The sequence below is a fragment of the Gobio gobio genome (genome assembly GCF_949357685.1).
Source record: "Gobio gobio genome assembly, chromosome: 8".
In the NCBI taxonomy this organism is placed as follows: domain Eukaryota; kingdom Metazoa; phylum Chordata; class Actinopteri; order Cypriniformes; family Gobionidae; genus Gobio; species Gobio gobio.
The window spans coordinates 48,054,725-48,073,022 of record NC_137114.1 but is presented as its reverse complement, the minus strand read 5'-3'; the positions used below and the strand labels follow the sequence as shown (position 1 = coordinate 48,073,022).

The 18,298-nt window shown below is 40.0% G+C and overlaps 1 protein-coding gene across 1 annotated transcript; it reads right to left on the bottom strand.

Moving 5' to 3' along the window:
• Window positions 1–449: 449 nt before the first annotated feature.
• LOC307130716 (uncharacterized protein) lies at window positions 450–16,730 on the bottom strand. The gene is made up of 3 exons (XM_079823839.1): window positions 16,602–16,730; window positions 15,880–16,128; window positions 450–2,800 (listed from the first exon to the last, which is right to left on the bottom strand). Exons 2-3 carry the CDS (start codon window positions 15,962–15,964, stop codon window positions 1,698–1,700), a joined length of 1,188 nt encoding a protein of 395 aa, XP_079679965.1. The 5' UTR covers window positions 15,965–16,128; window positions 16,602–16,730; the 3' UTR covers window positions 450–1,697.
• Window positions 16,731–18,298: the final 1,568 nt, after the last annotated feature.

Genomic DNA, 18,298 nt, shown 5'->3' with positions numbered 1-18,298 from the left:
AACTGAGTTATGGTCTGGCAAAGCTTCATAGACAAATCATTTCCAAAGGGGCGTCACCAACGGGCGTCGCTCAAATGCCTCTCAGCGCAATTGGATAGACCTAAAACCAATCAGAGCGATGAGGGAGATGACGTATGCAGAGCGACGGAGAAACATCTGAGACTCTGGCCGTTTCTCAATATGCGTTCTTGTCTGTACTTGTGTTCTCAAATAGGAAATGTCCCCGGTTTCCATTTCAGAAATCTGGTCACTTTACCTAAACCACATATTAATGTTTATTTTTTTTTTATATTATTTTTAAAATGTAAACGAAAAGAGGCATGGTGTTTTATACTTCGTTTTATTATAAATATATAAGATAATCAATGTAGGCCTAGCTATGCGTTGCCTGAACCACATTCGTGTGGCTATTATTATGTTTAATTATTATTATTTTTTTTTATGAAATGAGGCAGTGGTGTTTTTTATGACATATTTCGTACGCGAACTTCTGACTTGCTTCCGTGACTTACCAAGTTTGACTCCGGAGAATGAACTCCCGAGGACGGGAGGAAACTAGTCCGCCTAGTCTGCTAATGGACAAGCAGCGTTCTTGACAGTATCACTCAGTATATATTTGTATATGTAGTGCAGGCAATGCATATTATCTTCAATGCATGTTTATAACAAAACGAAATATAAAAAACCCAGCCTCTTTTCGTTTACATTTAAAAACACACACACACACACACACACACACACACACACACACACACACACACACACACACACATAATATAGGCTATGATTATCACTGTAATAAATTAAATATAACACAAAACACAACCCAGTCTCTTTTTGTTAAATGTCAGTTTATGTGTGATCATCCATAGCAATCATAAAAGTAGCCTATAAGTAAACGGTATAAGAAGCTATACAATAAATAAAGCAATTCAGTCAAAGTCAGCGCTAGGAGACTACAACGGTAAAGTTTAATATCTTAAAAATATAAAGTTATGAAACTTCACTTTGCCCTCAGACAAAACGATCTGTCTAGGAACAAATTATAGATTAATGAGAGCAAAGATCAGCCGTTAGATCTAAACAAGACGAGACGGTTTAACCACTACAGAGACGTCAGAGCCAGCGGCAGACGGCAGAAGGACTGGCCGAGGAAAGGCGCCACTGGTGCTCACAACTCCGAAAACGGCAGATAAAATTTAAAAAAGGCGCTCTCTTTATAAATAAACCATATATTTGAGCTTTAAACAACTACATTCACGCCTGAAAAGGACTTAAAACTATATTTTGTAAAACATTAACACTACCAGAGGACTCTCGCTAAGACCCATTCGTTTAGCCACCAAAGGGCCAAGCTGGTATCAAACTTTTGCCGAATCCAGTCGGTAAGACAGCGATAACATCTTTTTTTTAGATATGAAGGCTTTGAGTGTTGTTCTTTGCTCGGGTTTTAACTAAAAGGAAAAGTTTAAATCGCTTAAAACAGACGCGATAGCTGATTCGAACGATTGATGCTCCACAGTAGCGGCAAATCTGCTTCAATGTCGCTGCGCTGTCGTCATCGTCTAAAGCCCGCCCCAACGTTTCTAATTGGTGCCGCGATTTCTAGGGTTTAGAAATGGGTTTGAATGGGGTCTTTGCCAGACTACTTGCAGAGCAAATCTAAATTTGCCGGAAGTTGTCTGGGTTTTCCCAGGCTAAAGGATTACTTCTTCAGAGTGAATGTGCAGATGATTTTTTAAACCTGTTGCATCTCTGAAACTCTTCTCACACTGAGTACAGTGGTACGGCTTCTCTCCAGTATGAACTCGCTCATGTGATTTCAGGTTTCCAGGACGATTAAAACTCTTGTCACAGTATGAGCACTTGTAAGGTTTTTCTCCAGTATGAATTCTTTGGTGTAGTTTCAGATGACTAGATGTAGTAAAGCTCTTCCCACAGTCACAACACACATGATCTCTCACTTCATGTGATTTCTGGTGCAATTTAAAACTCTTTAGCCATGAAAAACTCTTTCCACAGAGAGAACACTCATAAGGCTTCTCTTCTGAATGAACCATCAGGTGTTTTTTTATACTTGATGGCGAAATAAAATCTTTACCACACTGATCACAGTTAAATGGCTTTTGTCCAGAGTGAATGCGCAGATGATACCTGAAACCTGTTGCATTTCTGAAACTCTTTTCACACTGAGTACATTGGTACGGCTTCTCTCCAGTATGAAGTCGCTCATGTGATTTCAGGTTTCCAGACCGATTGAAACTCTTGTCACAATATGAGCACTTGTAAGGTTTTTCTCCTGTGTGAATTCTTTGGTGCCGTTTCAGTTCACAGGATGCAGTAAAGCTCTTCCCACAGTCACAACACACATGATCTCTCACACCTGTGTGTGTTTTCTGGTGCAGTTTAAAATTGTTTAGCCGTGAATAACTCTTTCCACAGAGAGAACACACATGAGGTCTCTCACCTGAATGAACCATCAGATGTTTTTTTAGATTTGATGATGAAATAAAATCTTTCCCACACTGATCACAGTTAAATGGTTTTTCTCCAGAGTGACGGAGCAGATGAACACTGAGAGTTGATGCGTAAGTAAAACTGTTTCCACACTGAGTGCATGTATACGGTTTCTCTCCAGTGTGTATTCTCTTGTGTCTGATAAGGTTTCGTTTTTGTGTGAAACTCTGTCCACACTGAGAGCAGGTGTGCAGCTTTTTGACTTCTGTTTCTTGAGTTTTGAAGTCACGGAGTTTCTTTACATCATTTAGTTTGTGCTGTTGCTCCGTCACTTCCATCTGGTCTAAAATAAACATATAAAGTAGTCAGAATCAGTTCAGTCAGGTTAAATGTCAATTTAAATTAAAAACACTCAGCAGAAAACAAGACATTAGGGGCCGTATTCACAACACATCTATGACTAAAAGTAGCTCCTAACTTGCCGATTTAGGAGAAACTCTTAAAAATAATGGGCGTGTCAGTCCTAATTTTAGGACTCCTAAAAGCATTTTAGCGTGAAAACTAGCTGCAAAATCCATGAAATGCAAGGAGTAGTCAAGAGGACTCCCAAGCCACTAAGACCAAATCACTAACAATCCTAATGGCTGTTGATACGGGGGCACTGGAACCCCCTGGCCTCCCCTAGAACCGCCACTTCTATAATGTATATACTCAAGCTGATTAGATTAGTGCTTCTCCCGAACTTTATTTATAAAACATAATTTGTCACTTGAATTCTGCAATCTCTCGAGATGAAGACATTTAAGAGGCAGACAATTAGCTGAACATATACTAGTTTAATTAGTGACACTTGGCCTACTTTTAAAATCTTTATTTGAATATAGCAACATTTTTATTTTAAAATCTGTATTTGCATATGGCAACATTCTAATTTCAAACATTTTATTTGAATATAGCAACATGAAACCTCGTTCAACAAAATACTTCTATAATTAAATCACCCCTCCCCTACCAGCCAACCACTGTGGTCATAGTTAGTAAGCCTGATGACATCATCCATAGCAACGAGGTCAACCCCTCCCTTACTCTTTAACCCTATTCGCATGGGATTAGTATTATCTGGGGACCTCTGGTGATTTGTAATAATTGCAGAGAATGTCTGTGATTTTAATCCCGTGCGAATCGGCCATGTCTGTAATTTGTAAAGTAAAAATTCCCCCGCAAATTACCTACCATATTTCGCCAAACACTGAGGTCCTGTGATAATATTAGTCCTGTGCGAATCGGCATCTCTGTGATTTGGCCAGGATTAGGCGGATCGTATCTAATTTTGCAAGGTTTTTGTTTCCTGTGCGCATTTCTATCTTTATCTTTCACGAAGAATGGAGCTAGGCTGCATTTAATGCGCACCGTTATGAATTCCTGTGCGGCCGCGCGGATTATACTTTCACTTTAGAATCAGCACCAATTAAGGAGTAAATTGCTTGAATGGTGTGTTTAATATTATTCTTAACAAAAAACACAAAAACAGAACAGTACAATGACAAACTCGCTTAAATGGGCGCTTTTAAATTTAGCTTTGAAAAGGAAACATCCGCTGTATATTGCTCAGTTCAGTTTTTAATTGTAGCGTCTGTTCTCTAACTGAACTAAATTATTTTTATTACTATAAAACAATCAAAATGATATCGATACGACTGTTTATAATTTCATACAGTAATATCTATAACGGAAAAACATATCCGGACATCATATCCGGGCGATAAGTCAGTAAATTAGAGTAAAATCACAGGCTTGCTTATCCCGTGCGAATGCGCAACGCAAAATTCCGATGTGGGGGAGTCATTTCTAAATCACACAAGGTCCCCATATAATACTAATCCCGTGCGAATAGGGCTTTTGCTTAAGACTTCTCTCTATTCCTTAGTAAAAGTTGCTCTCAGCAGCTTTGTGAATAGGTTTTAAGAGAAAACCTTGTAACTAAAAACTTAAAACTTGTAACTAAGAACTTTTACTACCATTTAGGAAAACTCTGATTGCCAAGATAAAATGTTTTGTGAATACGGCCCCTGAACTCATAAAAAAAAACTGCTACAGGTAATCCGACATAATAAATGTATCTTTAATTAAAAAAAAAATTATCACTATTGCCTCAATGTTGTGTAGTGTCTTTGGGCGGATTAAGGCAACAACCACTAGTATTGTATGTGATTTGGTCTTAGTGGCTTGGGAGTCCTCTTGACTACTCCTAGCCTTTCACTGATTTAGGAGCTAGTTTTTGCACTAAAATGGTTTGTGAAGCACTCTTAGAGCAAAAATGTAGGAGTCCTAAAATACGGGCTGACACGCCCATTATTTTTAAGAGTTTCTCCTAAATCGACAAGTTAGGAGCTGCTTTTAGCCTTAAGATATTTTGTGAATACGGCCACTGGGCCTGAATTTATAAAACCTTTCAGAAATGCTCTTCTCTAACTTAAGTGTCAAAAAAATGTACATTTATATGGAGTATAACAGCATATTATTGTGTGTGTGTGTGTGTGTGTGTGTGTGTGTGTGAGCGAGCGAGCGAGAGATACCTCTGCACACTTACCTGCGTCTGAGAAAATCCTCAGCTCTCAGAACTACATAGAGTAAACAAAAACAAAGTTAGTGTATTTAAACACTTGAATGCCATCCTGCTGGTCATTTGATGGTGAGAAGAGCAACATGAGAAGGGGCTTGAATTGTACTGAAGTTTTAGAAATGATTATGCAGCTTGACCTCTCCAGCGAGCTCCAGGATGTATTGTCTTCTCCCTCTGATACCACAGACTCAGGAGAGTCAGATCCTGATTTTGTTGTGGCACCCTCATCATCCTCTCCAGCTTCCACTGAAGGCGAGGAGGATTCAGATGATCCTGGATCTGAGTGGATTGGGAGAAACGGAGAAGTGAGGTTTTCCACCAATGTGGAGACAACTCCCTTTCTTCAGCCTGCCAGAGGTGTGACGCCAGGGCCGACGTGCTATGCCATCGCAAGGGTCCAGAACGTGGATTCTGTGTTCAATCTGTTTTTTACGGAGGAGATGATTGACCTCATTGTCAGCATTACAAACCACCATGAGCGCCGCACAATGAGAAACTGGACTGGGGTAGACTCCACAGATCTCTGTGCCTACATGGGGCGACTGATTTTGGCTGGCGTCTACAGGTCCAGAGGGGAGTCCACACTTTGCCTGAGGACAGGGCTGGACTGGGGCTAAAATTCGGCCCTGGCAAATCCAGCCCATCAGGCCCATGAGACCCTCTTGAATGTTTTAACTGGGGTTAGGGCCTTAAATTGGAGTAAATAAATAAATCTAGGACAGGGACAACTAATGATGGATATTATCGAATTTACTGCAAATGCAGATAACAAACGTAATATTGCACTTTTGTCACACAGAAATGCACTTGACAGTAAACCACTGATTTTGAGCTAGGATACATTAAAGTGAATTTACTGCTTTTAAAATCTGTCATCATTTACTCACCCTCAAGTTGTTCCAAACCTGTATGAGTTTCTTTGTTCTGCGAAACACAAAAGATGATATTTTGAAGAATGTTTGTAACAAAGCAGATAGAGCAACTATTGACTACCATAGTATTTTTTTCCTACTATGGTAGTCAATGGTTGCTCTCTCTCTGCTTGTTAACAAACATTCTTCAAAATATCTTCTTTTGTGTTCAGCAGAACAAAGAAACTCATACAGGTTTGGAACAACTTGAGGGTGAGTAAATGATGACAGAATTTTCATTTTTGGGTGAACTATCCCTTTAATGCATGGGATCCAGGCTTTAAAGCTGTTTTGTTGAATTATAATTTAATTACCCTACACTCTAATAAAAAATGGCACCAAAAATGGTTCTTGCTTCGTAATCATAGGGGAACCTTTTTTAGTGCTATATAGCACCAATTTTGGTGCTTCAGTGGTTCTTCAGCGGTTCTTCAGAGGTGCTATATAGCACCTTAGTCAAAGAACCGGTGAAGAACTTCTGAAGAACCGCTGAAGAACCACTGAAGCACCAATACTACTACTACTATGGCCGTTCATGTCGAGTGCGACGAACTGCTTCCCGTTTTGAGCTTCTCTCTTCCAGAAATGACTTGTAGGACTCCTGAGAGTCCCTGCGGCCGTTGTCAATTGCAGCACGCCAGTTGGGTCTGTCAATTGCAAGTGCCTCCCAGTTGTCCAGGTTGATGGAGAAGGCCTGAAGATCCCTCTTAATGACATCTTTTAAACGTAGACGGGGGCGACCATGTTTGCGGGGGGCATTTGCCAGCTCGCCATACAGCAAGATTTTTGGGAGGCGGGTGTCCTTCATTCGATAGATATGTCCAGTCCAACGGAGGTGGCGTTCACGAAGGATGGTGTACAGGTCACTGGAACCAGTTCTCCCAAGTATGACAGAGTTTGGCACATGGTCCTTCCAGCATACACCCAGTATGGAGCGGAGGCAGCGAAAATGGAAGGCGTTTAGGCGATGTTCGTGCCTCCTGTAAGTTGTCCATGTCTCACTTGCATATAGCAAGGTGCTAAGTACACATGCATGATATACACGGACTTTGAGGAGCAATGAGAGGTTCTTGTTGTGCCAGACACGCTTGCTCAATTTTCCAAACACCGATGATGCCCTCCCAATGCGCATGTCAAGCTCTGTGTCATGGTTATTGTTGTTTGATACTGTGGAACCCAGGTAGGTGAATTTGTCTACCACAGATAGAGGTGTGTTGTTAATGTATACTGTAGGGTTCAGGGTTGCAGGTTGGGCAAGGATAACTGTTTTTTTAAGACTGATCTGCAAACCAAACTCTAGACATGCAGCGGCAAAAGATGAGCAGAGTAGTTGTAGAGCTGCCTCTGAGTGGGCAACAAAGGCAGCATCATCAGCATAAAGCAGCTCACGTACCAGAACATGGCGTACTTTAGTCTTTGCCCACAGTCTGGCCAGATTGAACAGCTTTCCTGAGCTGCGGGTGTGTAGCAGGATACCCGAGTCATCAGGGAAGGCACGGCGTAGTAGGGCAGAGAAGAAAATTCCGAAAAGGGTAGGAGCAAGGACACATCCCTGCTTTACTCCACACCTTATCTGGAACTCTTCAGAGCAAGTGCCTTCAGAGTGTGCAGTTGCCTTCATGCCCTCATGAAACTTAGTGATCACCTTCAGTAACTTTGGAGGGCAGCCAAGTCTTTGTAGGATGAGGAAAAGTCCAGATCGACTAACGTAGTCAAAAGCCTTGGTCAAGTATACAAACACCAAGAACAGAGGTTTATGCTGTTCAATACACTTTTCCTGTAGTTGACGAACACAGAACACCATGTCTGCTATGGAGCGGCCAGCACGAAACCCACACTGGCTTTCAGGGAGGATACGGTCAGCAAGGATTTGTAGACGTGGTAGAATAGTGCGAGCAAATATCTTGCCAGCAAGACTGAGCAGAGATATTCCTCTGAAGTTGTTACAGTCTGCACGGTCCCCCTTGTTCTTATAGATGGTGATGATGTTGGCATCTCTAAGGACATCTGGGAGATATCCACTCTTCCAGCACATCACAACCAGATGATGTAGGACAGAGGCAAGAACATCACCGCCTGCCTTATAAGCCTCAGGGGGGAGGCCGTCAGCTCCGAGAGACTTGTTATTTTTTATTGCTTTAATTGCAGATTTGATTTCCTCAATGGTAATATCTGCATCCAGATCAGACATAGGGGGGAGCTCAGGAACAGCCGCGGTTATTGCCAGTGTGTTGGCTGTGACAGGCTGAGCATAGAGAAGGCTATAGTGCTCTGCCCATCTCGCCAATTGAGATTCCAAATCAGTCAGAAGTTCACCTGATAGGGAACAGAGTGGAGAGGATTTTTTAGGGAATGGGCCCAAGGCTTCTTTCAGTCCTTCAAAGACTCCTCGAATGTTTCCAATGGATGCACTTGACTCAATACGGTCACACAGTGTGCTCCAGTAAGCCTGCATGGGTGTGCGAGTGACCCGCTGGACATTGCGGCATGCCTGCTTCAAAGCTGCTTTATTTGAGCGAGTGTTATGCTGCAGGTAGGACAGTCTGGCTGAGCGCTTAGAGTCAATTTCAGGTAGGAGCAGGCTGGCATGGGTTTTGAACCAGTCAGGCTGGGATCTGGATCGCTTTCCAAAGATGGAAAAAGCAGCCTTTGTGGTAGTAGAGTGGAAGTGCTGCCAGGCAGCCGTGATGTCTGCATGAGGAGGTGAGGAGTCAAAGCTGGAAGCAAGTAGTTCCTGGAATGCATGCTGCAACGCAGGAACATAGGTTGCAGAAACATCCAGACGAGGAGTAGGCTTAGGCCTGGCATAATGAAACTTGTTTGGGACCATCCTTAGTTTGCAACGTAGAAGGGTGTGGTCCGTGTCACAGTCTGCTGAGTGTAGTGATCGGCAGTGTGTTACTTCCTTCAAATGTTCACGCTTCACCAGTACATGGTCAAGTTGGTGCCAGCGCTTAGAATGTGGATGGCGACAGGTGACCTTGGAGGAGCTTGAGCCCTGAAAGAATGAGGAGGGGACACAGAGTTTGTGGGTGCTACAAAATTCCAGTAAGCGCTGACCGTTGTCATTCATGTTGCCATATCCATGGCTTCCCAGAATGTCAGGCCATGCACTAGAGTTAGCACCCACTCGGGCATTAAAGTCACCAAGGATCATCAAACGTTCAGTTGAGGGGGTCTTCTATACAATGGCGCTAAGTTGATTGTAGAAAGATTCCTTTACATCTAAATCAGAAGCCAGTGTAGGGGCGTAAGTAGCTATGATTGTAACTGGGCCACAGTTTGTGTGCAGGCGCAGAGGAGAGGCGTGAGGAGATGGGCACAGGTTTTTCCACTGAGGACAGTAGCCTGTTTTGGATTGCAAAACTAACACCGTGCATTGGTCTGTCACCGTCTGGGTATCCATTCCAGAATAAAGTATAGTTTTTTTCCCGGACAGAACCAACACCGGTCAGCCAGGTTTCACTCAGGGCAGCGATGGAGATGTTAAGTCGGAGTAGTTCTGCATCAATCAGGGCTGATTTACGAGGTGAGACGCAGTCCATGTCAGAACTAACACCAAGAGAGCGTACATTCCAGCATGCGATGGAGGTGTATGCGACAATATTGGTGCTACATAGCACTAAAAAAGGTTGCCCTATGATTACGAACCAAGAACCATTTTTGGTGCCATATAGAACCTTTTTTTTTAGAGTGTAATGACATTTTAACTGAGTTTAACTGTAGGTCAGTTTCATTTAACTGTATGGGCATGGTAGTCACAGTTTCATTTAACTGTATGGGCATGGTAGTCACAGGTAAAATCATGCTCCTCATTACCATAGGTATATGATTTCGAAAATAAATAAATAAATAATAATAATAAACTATTGAATTTGGTTGTGCTAGTATTTACATGGTCGCGGCTGTTTTCAGCTGATTCACCACAGAACCTTTAATGTTCCCATATCACACGATTGTATAAAACAACATTCGGAGTCAAAGTGCCGGTTCATCACTTCATAGAGCAGCAGAAACGCAGCGTACGTTCGTCTGCGGCAGCGCTGTTGCGCGGATATTCGCCTTTTGCAGTTTCATGCGCCCAAATTTTTAAACAGCGCCTAATATGGACACAGTCTATGGAGGAGGGAAGGTCTCTCTCGCTTTGGCCTGTCAATTCAGAAGACAAACCAATGGGCCGCTGTCCCTGCATGATGGGCCAGTCTGTGGCAAAACATTTTATAAATAAATAAATAACCTTGTATCGGCCCCAAAGTGCGTCTGCCCACCGGGAAAATGCCCGGTATGCCAGATTACCTGTCCAGCCCTGCCTGAGGACCCTGGACCCTTGCGAGTCACGCCTCTGGCAGGCTGAAGAAAGGAAGTTGTCTCCACATTGGTGAAAAACCCCACTTCGACCAGTCTCCGAATCCACCCAGATCCATGCAGGATCCTCTGAATCATCCTCGCCTTCAGTGGAAGCTGGAGAGGATGATGAGGGTGCCACATCAAAATCAGGATCTGACTCTCCTGAGTCTGTGGTGTCAGAGGGAGAAGATAATACATCATGGAGCTCGCTGAAGGGGTCAAGCTGCATAATCATTTCTAAAACTTTGGTACAATTCAAGCCCCTTCTCATGTTGCTCTTCTCACCATCAAATGACCAGCAGGATGGCATGCAAGTGTTTAAATCCACCTTGTTTTTGTTTAGTCTGCACTTCTCTCCATCAAAAGGCAGCAGGTGCATAAATACATAATAACTTTGTTTTTGTTTACTCCATGTAGTTCTGAGAGCTGAGGTGCATATTTTGATTTTCTCAGATATATCAAGGTAAGTTGACGTTAAAGTCTCTCTTTCTCTCTCTTTCATACACACACACACACACACACACACACACACACACACACACACACACACACACACACACACACACACACACACACACACACACACACACACACACACACACACACACACACACACACACACACACACACACACACACACACACACACACACACACACACACACACACACACACACACACACACACACACACACAATAATATGCTGTTATACTCCATATAAAAGTCCATAGAAAAGCCAGAAACTAAGCTTTTTTTTTGCACAGGCCTATCTAAAGTGTTAATGGTGCCACCTGGTTATCAACTGTAAAAATTACACAGTTTACCACTTCCCAACAGGGAAAACCATCAACAATCAAAAATGCATGAGTATATGGTGTCATGGCTATGCAATCAAAAAATGTGGCTATAATGGAAGTCAATGGGGCAAAAACAGCCGCGAAGATTAAATGAGGGAGACTTTTTTTTTATTTGATGCTGCACAAAAACTAACAATGCATCAAAGCCAATGTTTATTCTAATCTTTGACATGTCCAAGACTGTGATAAAAGGTTAAAAAAAATCCAGTCCATAATCACATTTTATATTGAAAATAAGTCATTTTGTGGGTTTTTTGTACCCTCAAATCAGTGACCTCAATTATGAACTTGGCAATTAAAGAGTTAAAATCCTGATAATATTTTTCTATTTTAGATTTTTTTTGTACATTTAGTAGTTTTGATCAGGACTGAGTTTGATTATTAGATTTATGCAACAAAAATTTGAAAAAAAAAAAAAAAAATTATCTGATACATTTTTACAGCAGTTTAATTTAGTGGATGTTTTCATCCACGAACATAATGAAAGGGTAGTGAATTTGAACAATGCACAAGGGTTAAGCTTTAACTTAAGTGTCAAACAATTCTTAGTAAAAATTAGGACTTTTCTAAGAGTAGGAGACTTTTATAAAGAAGTTAAAAGCAACCTTCAGCAAAGTCTAAGACTGACTAAAGTGGCACTTAAGTGTTTCAAACTAACGACTACAATGATGTCAACCCAAAATGGCTGCCCTCAACCTCTGAATCAGCCAATAGTGAGCCTGCAAGGGTGAAGTCACAGCAGCATGAAACCAATCATTTAATGCAATTATAATAACATCAGTGTTTCCCCTACCATTGTTCAGGGGGGGCCCCGCCCTCCCAAAACGACCCCCCGCCCCCCCTGAATGAGTGACAAAAAATATTTGTCATTACGGTCGACAATAAGAATTGCCCGATGGTTCAGTGCCAGCGTGAAAGACACTCCCAGAGCTGCATCTTCAGGGAAACTGATCATTTGCGCATTTTTAAGCCTTGCCAATTTAAATATTCAAGCCAAGCGCTCATAGACGAGAAAGTGTCTCTCAGTTTGATACTCGCAAAGGGCAGCAACACAACACACACACACACACACACGCACGGCCACGCGTCTCACAGTGCGCGAATATTCACACAAAATTATATCAAAATGCCTGTCTTGTTGAGTATCATCGTAAACATAGTCGGTTAGGTCTTTTAAATCAACGTAAACATGAAATTTGCCAGTCACCGCCAGTATTTATGGTCAAGTTTGTAAGTTTTAATGGTCCACAGAATATCTAAACATGCAATATATCAAAAGAAAGAACAGACCCACTGTTTTATTCCAGCTTCATATATTATTTTTTTAATCAACACTTGAATGTTGCAAGTTTCATGAAAAAGCAACATTTTGAGCATAAAGCTGAAAAAAATCAAGTTTTTGTAAAAGACTATCGTTATGTCTGAACGATGAACAAAACACAGATGTTGTAGATCGAGTCCATCAACACCCCAAAGCTTCACAGTCCTAGAGCTCGTCCTGGGTTGACAGTTCATTCAATAACATTAGGCAGTTGTGATGTATATGCTGTTTAATGGTGATGATCGAGTTATTTTACATATGCATCTGCTTATGATATCGCACGTTGCTTCTTCGGCAGTGTTTTGATCAGGAGATTCTGTTCTCGTGCAGGAAATGCGCTACAGCGCCCCCTACCGTATAACAGTGAACACACGGAAAGCCGGAAAATATCGTCATTGGCTATATAAATATTGAGATAACAAAAGACAAACAAAAAAAAAAAATTTTTAATTTTAAAAAGGATTTATCTGTATTTTTATGCAGTGACATATAATTTTATGCAGACTATGCAGTGATATTTTACATTTGATTACTATTTTTGTACCTGACAATCTAGTTTAGACCTACATGAAAATAACTGTTTATTTCATTTGTATGTTTGTTCTGCTGTATTTATTTGTGCTTTTGCTCATAATTTGATTATTTGTTCTTATTTTATTACTGACGGTCTTTAACAATATAAAAAAAAATATATGAGTTAGGATATTAGTTTTTAGAGTCATAACCTTATTTATTAAGCTTATATGGCTCAAAAACAATACTAGGCCTATTTTATTTTATTTGTCGTTTTTTTTTGTGGTGGGGTCAGTGAAAATTCTGACAGGGCAAGTAAAAATTTGAACCCCTGCAGGGCTCCAGAGTGCGACTAAATGGTCGCATTTTGCGACTAAAATTTGAGAGTGTGCGACTGAATTTTACATCCAGTCGCACATGTGCGACCAGTACATTTGCCTACTGTCGGTACTGGAGAAATTCAGAAAATACACTTACTATTTATAATTGATAGACGTTATGTCTGGCAAATTCTATCTTTGCCAGCCGTTTCTATATGAGAGAATATTAAACCATTTGTCCGTGATGCATTTTTGCCATTCGCAATCCAGAAGAGAGCGAAAGCGAGCGCTCTCTCACGTGGAGCTACAGCAACACAACAGCACAGTCAGCTTAATGAGGGACGATGGCCAAGAACTAAACAAAAGTTTAGTCTGCTTAAACTTAAGGGATGTGCTGTGATATTAATCAAATTTTATTTTCGATTTTGGCTTCCAAGAATTATAAAAAGATGGTATGAGGTAAAACTATTCCTATAGCCGTGTTCCGTCGAGCTCATCCTTCCCTTCACAGCCTTGCGCTGTCATTTCTCCTTAAACCTAAACTAAACGTCAGATTCAGTGATTGTTGTAAACTGCAGTCTCTACTGTTGCTAAACTGCGGGATGTGTTTGATAATAAAGAGCTATTAAATGCACAATAATCCGCGCAAGAGATGCCGTTTCCAACTTCAAGGCGGCTTATGTGTGTGTGCTGCGAAATGGACCGACTTGCACTTAATATTCACACGAAGCCTAAACCATCAAATAAACAACAAATAGCCGGTGTCAAAATGATCGGATTGGAGAGTAGTTATTTTAACAGTTTATATCTTAAATGGGCGTAAATAGTTTGGAGAAATAGGAGAATATGATAGTATTAGTTCTACATTCGATCGGTCTTAAAGGGGCAGCGTCTAATAAACCTGCTGACGATTGAGCCATTAATTCGAATCGAACAAAAGGCAAATAGAAAATATTCACATCTCTTGAATGAATAACTTAAGCTTTTATAAGCATTAATCTATCAATTTATACAGTGAAAACTATGCAGTGTTATTTTACATTTCATTACTTTATTAGATTTCTTTGTAGGTTTGTTCTTTACTGTAATATTAATGTTAGCAGAGCTTCCGAATGCCTGCACACTGGTCCATTTACACATAGATGTTTTATATTTTTGTTCAAACTTTGCGGTTTCTTTTGCTATAGATATTTTACTCTTCAGATTATAAAGCCATGTGAATTATGTTCTTAATTATGTTTTTGTTTTTTTTAATATATATAAAAAAAATATATAAAGTATAATAAAAAGAACCGATAAGAATACTGTTAAAGTACCGGATCGATAAGCAGTATCGATAAGAGTAGTAATACTATTAAAACCTTAACGATACCGATCCCTATTAGTAATACAGTGGAAATTAGTAGATTTGTTTAGCATGTTGATTTACGGTGTGCGCCCCTAAAATTTCTGGTTGTGCCCCTAAAATTTTCAGTTGGGGGCCACTGTGCTCCTAGTGAAAAAAGTTAGTCTGGAGCCCTGCCCTGAAAAAAATTCTTAGCATTGGGCCCTGAAATATATTCCCCCCCAAAACAACATCAACCAAAAAAAAAAAAAACACGGATTTGCGTGTAGTAACTTTAATGGTAAAAATGTAAAAATGCAATGGAGAAGGTGACGAACCTAAACAGGCAAAAATTAGGGGTTTTTTTTCTTAAAAGCAACAAAATCCAGAGCAAAAACTCAAGCTAAGCCAACCTCTGTTGTGTTGTAAATATTTGTGTGATGTATAAAAAAATGTTGTTTATATTTATTTACCAAATTTATTTATTTATTGTCTATGGCAACACCGAGTATCCGTAACACTCCCGCTCCGCGACACTAGTAGTTTCGGGAGGTTTAACTTAAGTGTCAAAAAATTCTTAGTAAAAATTAGGACTTGTCTAAGAGTAGGAGACTTTTATAAAGAAGTTAAAAGCAACCTTCAGCAAAGTCTAAGACTGACTAAAGTGGCACTTAAGTGTTTCAAACTAACGACTACAATGATGTCAACCCAAAATGGCCGCCCTCAACCTCTGAATCAGCCAATAGTGAGCCTGCAAGGGTGAAGTCACAGCTGCATGAAACCAATCATTTAATGCAATTATAATAACATCATTTAATTAAGATTGAAATTTTAATATTTACAATGATTTTTAAAAATTGCTTTGCATTGTGCAAAATTATCACAAATTAGTATTGATGCAGTGGATTCATTTTCTCTTGATTTTTTATTTTCATATCATTCATATAATTTTCCTCATTTACAGTTGAGTTAAGATGATGATGATACACGGGGCAACTTTTTGAGCAATGTCGCACTGGGCCCACGACCGATATAAAGTATCCAGATAGAAATGTGTTGCCCATTCTAAACGGGAAAAGTGCACAAGCAACATTGACTTGAAACACGAAATCCCAAATTTTAAAAAAAGATCTTTTGCTGCTTATTATTTCACAGCTACTAAAGCAGTCAATAATGAAGAATCAAGAATGAAGAATGAACACCAACCTATTTGTTCCTCAGTATCTTCATGTTTTATTCTGGATGGATCTGGATAACTCATGTCTTCAATCTCCTCTTTAATAAACTCCATCTTTAACAGTCACACAGATTTCAGCTGCTACACCTGGAGTTTGTCCTTCTCTTGTAGGATGATGTGAATATTCCCAGTATTTATTGGTGAATTGTTGTGGGAGGGGCTTCACTGCAGGTGTGAACTGTGATCACTGTGAGATACTGACGCCCACAGGACCAGACCTGGAAAAATCAAAGATAAATTACTGAATTTACGTTGGATTACTTAAATTACATTTACATTTACACTTAAATTAAGTGAACACATGTTTTCTGTCAGGAATATGGAGTATTTTAATGCAAGTTAGATATTAATTGCATTTAAAACAAGGTTTGTTCAACTCCTGTCCAAGTCTGAGAGAAACAACAGGACCATCATGTTTAACTGAGCTGCTGAAAAGCCTCTTTGTCTCCAAAAGTTCCCTGTTTTCACCTCATTCATTATGCTGATGTCTGAGATCTTCTGTAAAGTGGCACATTAAGCACATTTTATTGGTGTAATAGAGTCAAGAGTCTGTGAAAAACTCTCTGCCAACATATTATTACACTCTAATGATAAACCAGGACACACACACATTTCATTACATTGGTCCTTTAACATGTAAACTCTGGAGCTGATTAATGTTAAACTCTGTAATCTGAGAAACATCTCTCACCTGCAGACTGGAAATATAAGGCATTCGGATGATATATTCCACTTTTGTCCTTCATTCACGTTAACAGCGTTGCTTTCAGCTTCAACTGGAGTGTCTGCTCTCATCTCGTCTCGCGCTTCTCTCTTCTGCGCATACTCAGTGCGCATGGTGTCATATTTCTTAAAGGGGCCGCGTTTCCTTAAAGCACCCCTATAGACCCTTTTCAGACTGTGATGACGCGTTTTAACGGTCATCAAAATCGTAAATCCTGCAACGTTTTTTGTGTTTTCATTAAAAAAAAAAGTATGTACATTTATAACACTAATACTTTGCATTTTATTACTTTTGCATCAAATGATAAAAAAAAAACAAGTTATCGCTGCTGTGAGGGCATTTCTACAGTCTATACATGGATTTCTCGGCGACGTCATCACTGCTTGCGCACGCACCCGAGAGGCAGAAAGAAGAAACCTCTCGTGTTGTAGGTTAGTAGCGGCGTGTCTGTAAGTCAAAATGCCAAGGAGTTGCTGCGTGTTTAATTGTATCAACAGAGCCAGTGCTGGGTGCCTGATGTTTAACATACCTAGGGGGAAGCATGCGTTTGCCAAAAAATTATTACCTAACATGATCATTCATACATGTATCACAGCAACACTGCAAAATTAAAGACAGACAAACAGATCCAACTAAAATCACGTTTTATTGAGTCAGCAGTTATATACAAACAATAAGGAAAGCTTCAATGTTGTTGCAGTAGCGGACCAGCGATCTGTCTTTCTGCCTCCAGGATGCGCACGCACCCTGTAATGTTTGTAAACAGGAAACCCGTGTATGGGAGTGATGGTAAAAATTTACATCTTTTTCTCTTTTGACTGCCGTTACCAATCTCACTCTATTTTTTGTCTCTTTTTGAAAGTTGTGAAATCACTATTGTGCGTTTTTCTTTTGCTATTTGAGAAAATGGGTACACAAAAAAAATATTGTATGTATTCTCTCATTCACAACTACAATAGTTAACCCAACCATAATGACTTCCGCTCTGAAAAACACGGAAATGTGAAAAGGGTAAATTATGCTTTTTCGAATATTACATTTCAGGCAATGTGTTATAGGTTTTTTTTTTTTTTTTATGTAGTAGGTCTGCAAAAATGTTAAGATCGACGGGAACATGGTCTTTATTGGCTGTCTGTGAACAATGTGTACTTTGACCTGCCCTCAAACACTGGTGTTGTCGCTGAGACTGGAAGAGTTTGGTTTGTTATGAAGGTAAAAGTATGCCATAAAGAATCGCATGCGCATGGTAATATCTGTAATAGTGTACACAAACAAATATGATCTGTATTCTTTTGACTTCCATTTTTCCACGCTTACACTTCTGACACGTTTTTTTCCCACCAAAATATGACCAAAAGTATTGCAAGCCTCTGAACATCGATTTGCAAATGAAAACAACAGAGTCAGGAACTGCAAAACATATTGGCTGTGTAAACCAATTGTTTAAAAAAAAAAAAAAAAAATATCTAAATGACTTGTGTACGTAGGGCAAAAAAGTTCCCCCTTTAAAGGGTTAGTTCACCCAAAAATGAAAATTATGTCATTAACCTCTTAACAAGCGCCCATTTTTGTGGAATTTTTTGAAAACGATATACCCAAATGAAAATGTCTGCAGCTCTTAAACCCTATGGTCTATATTCATAAACCTGGTCTTATTTTAAACT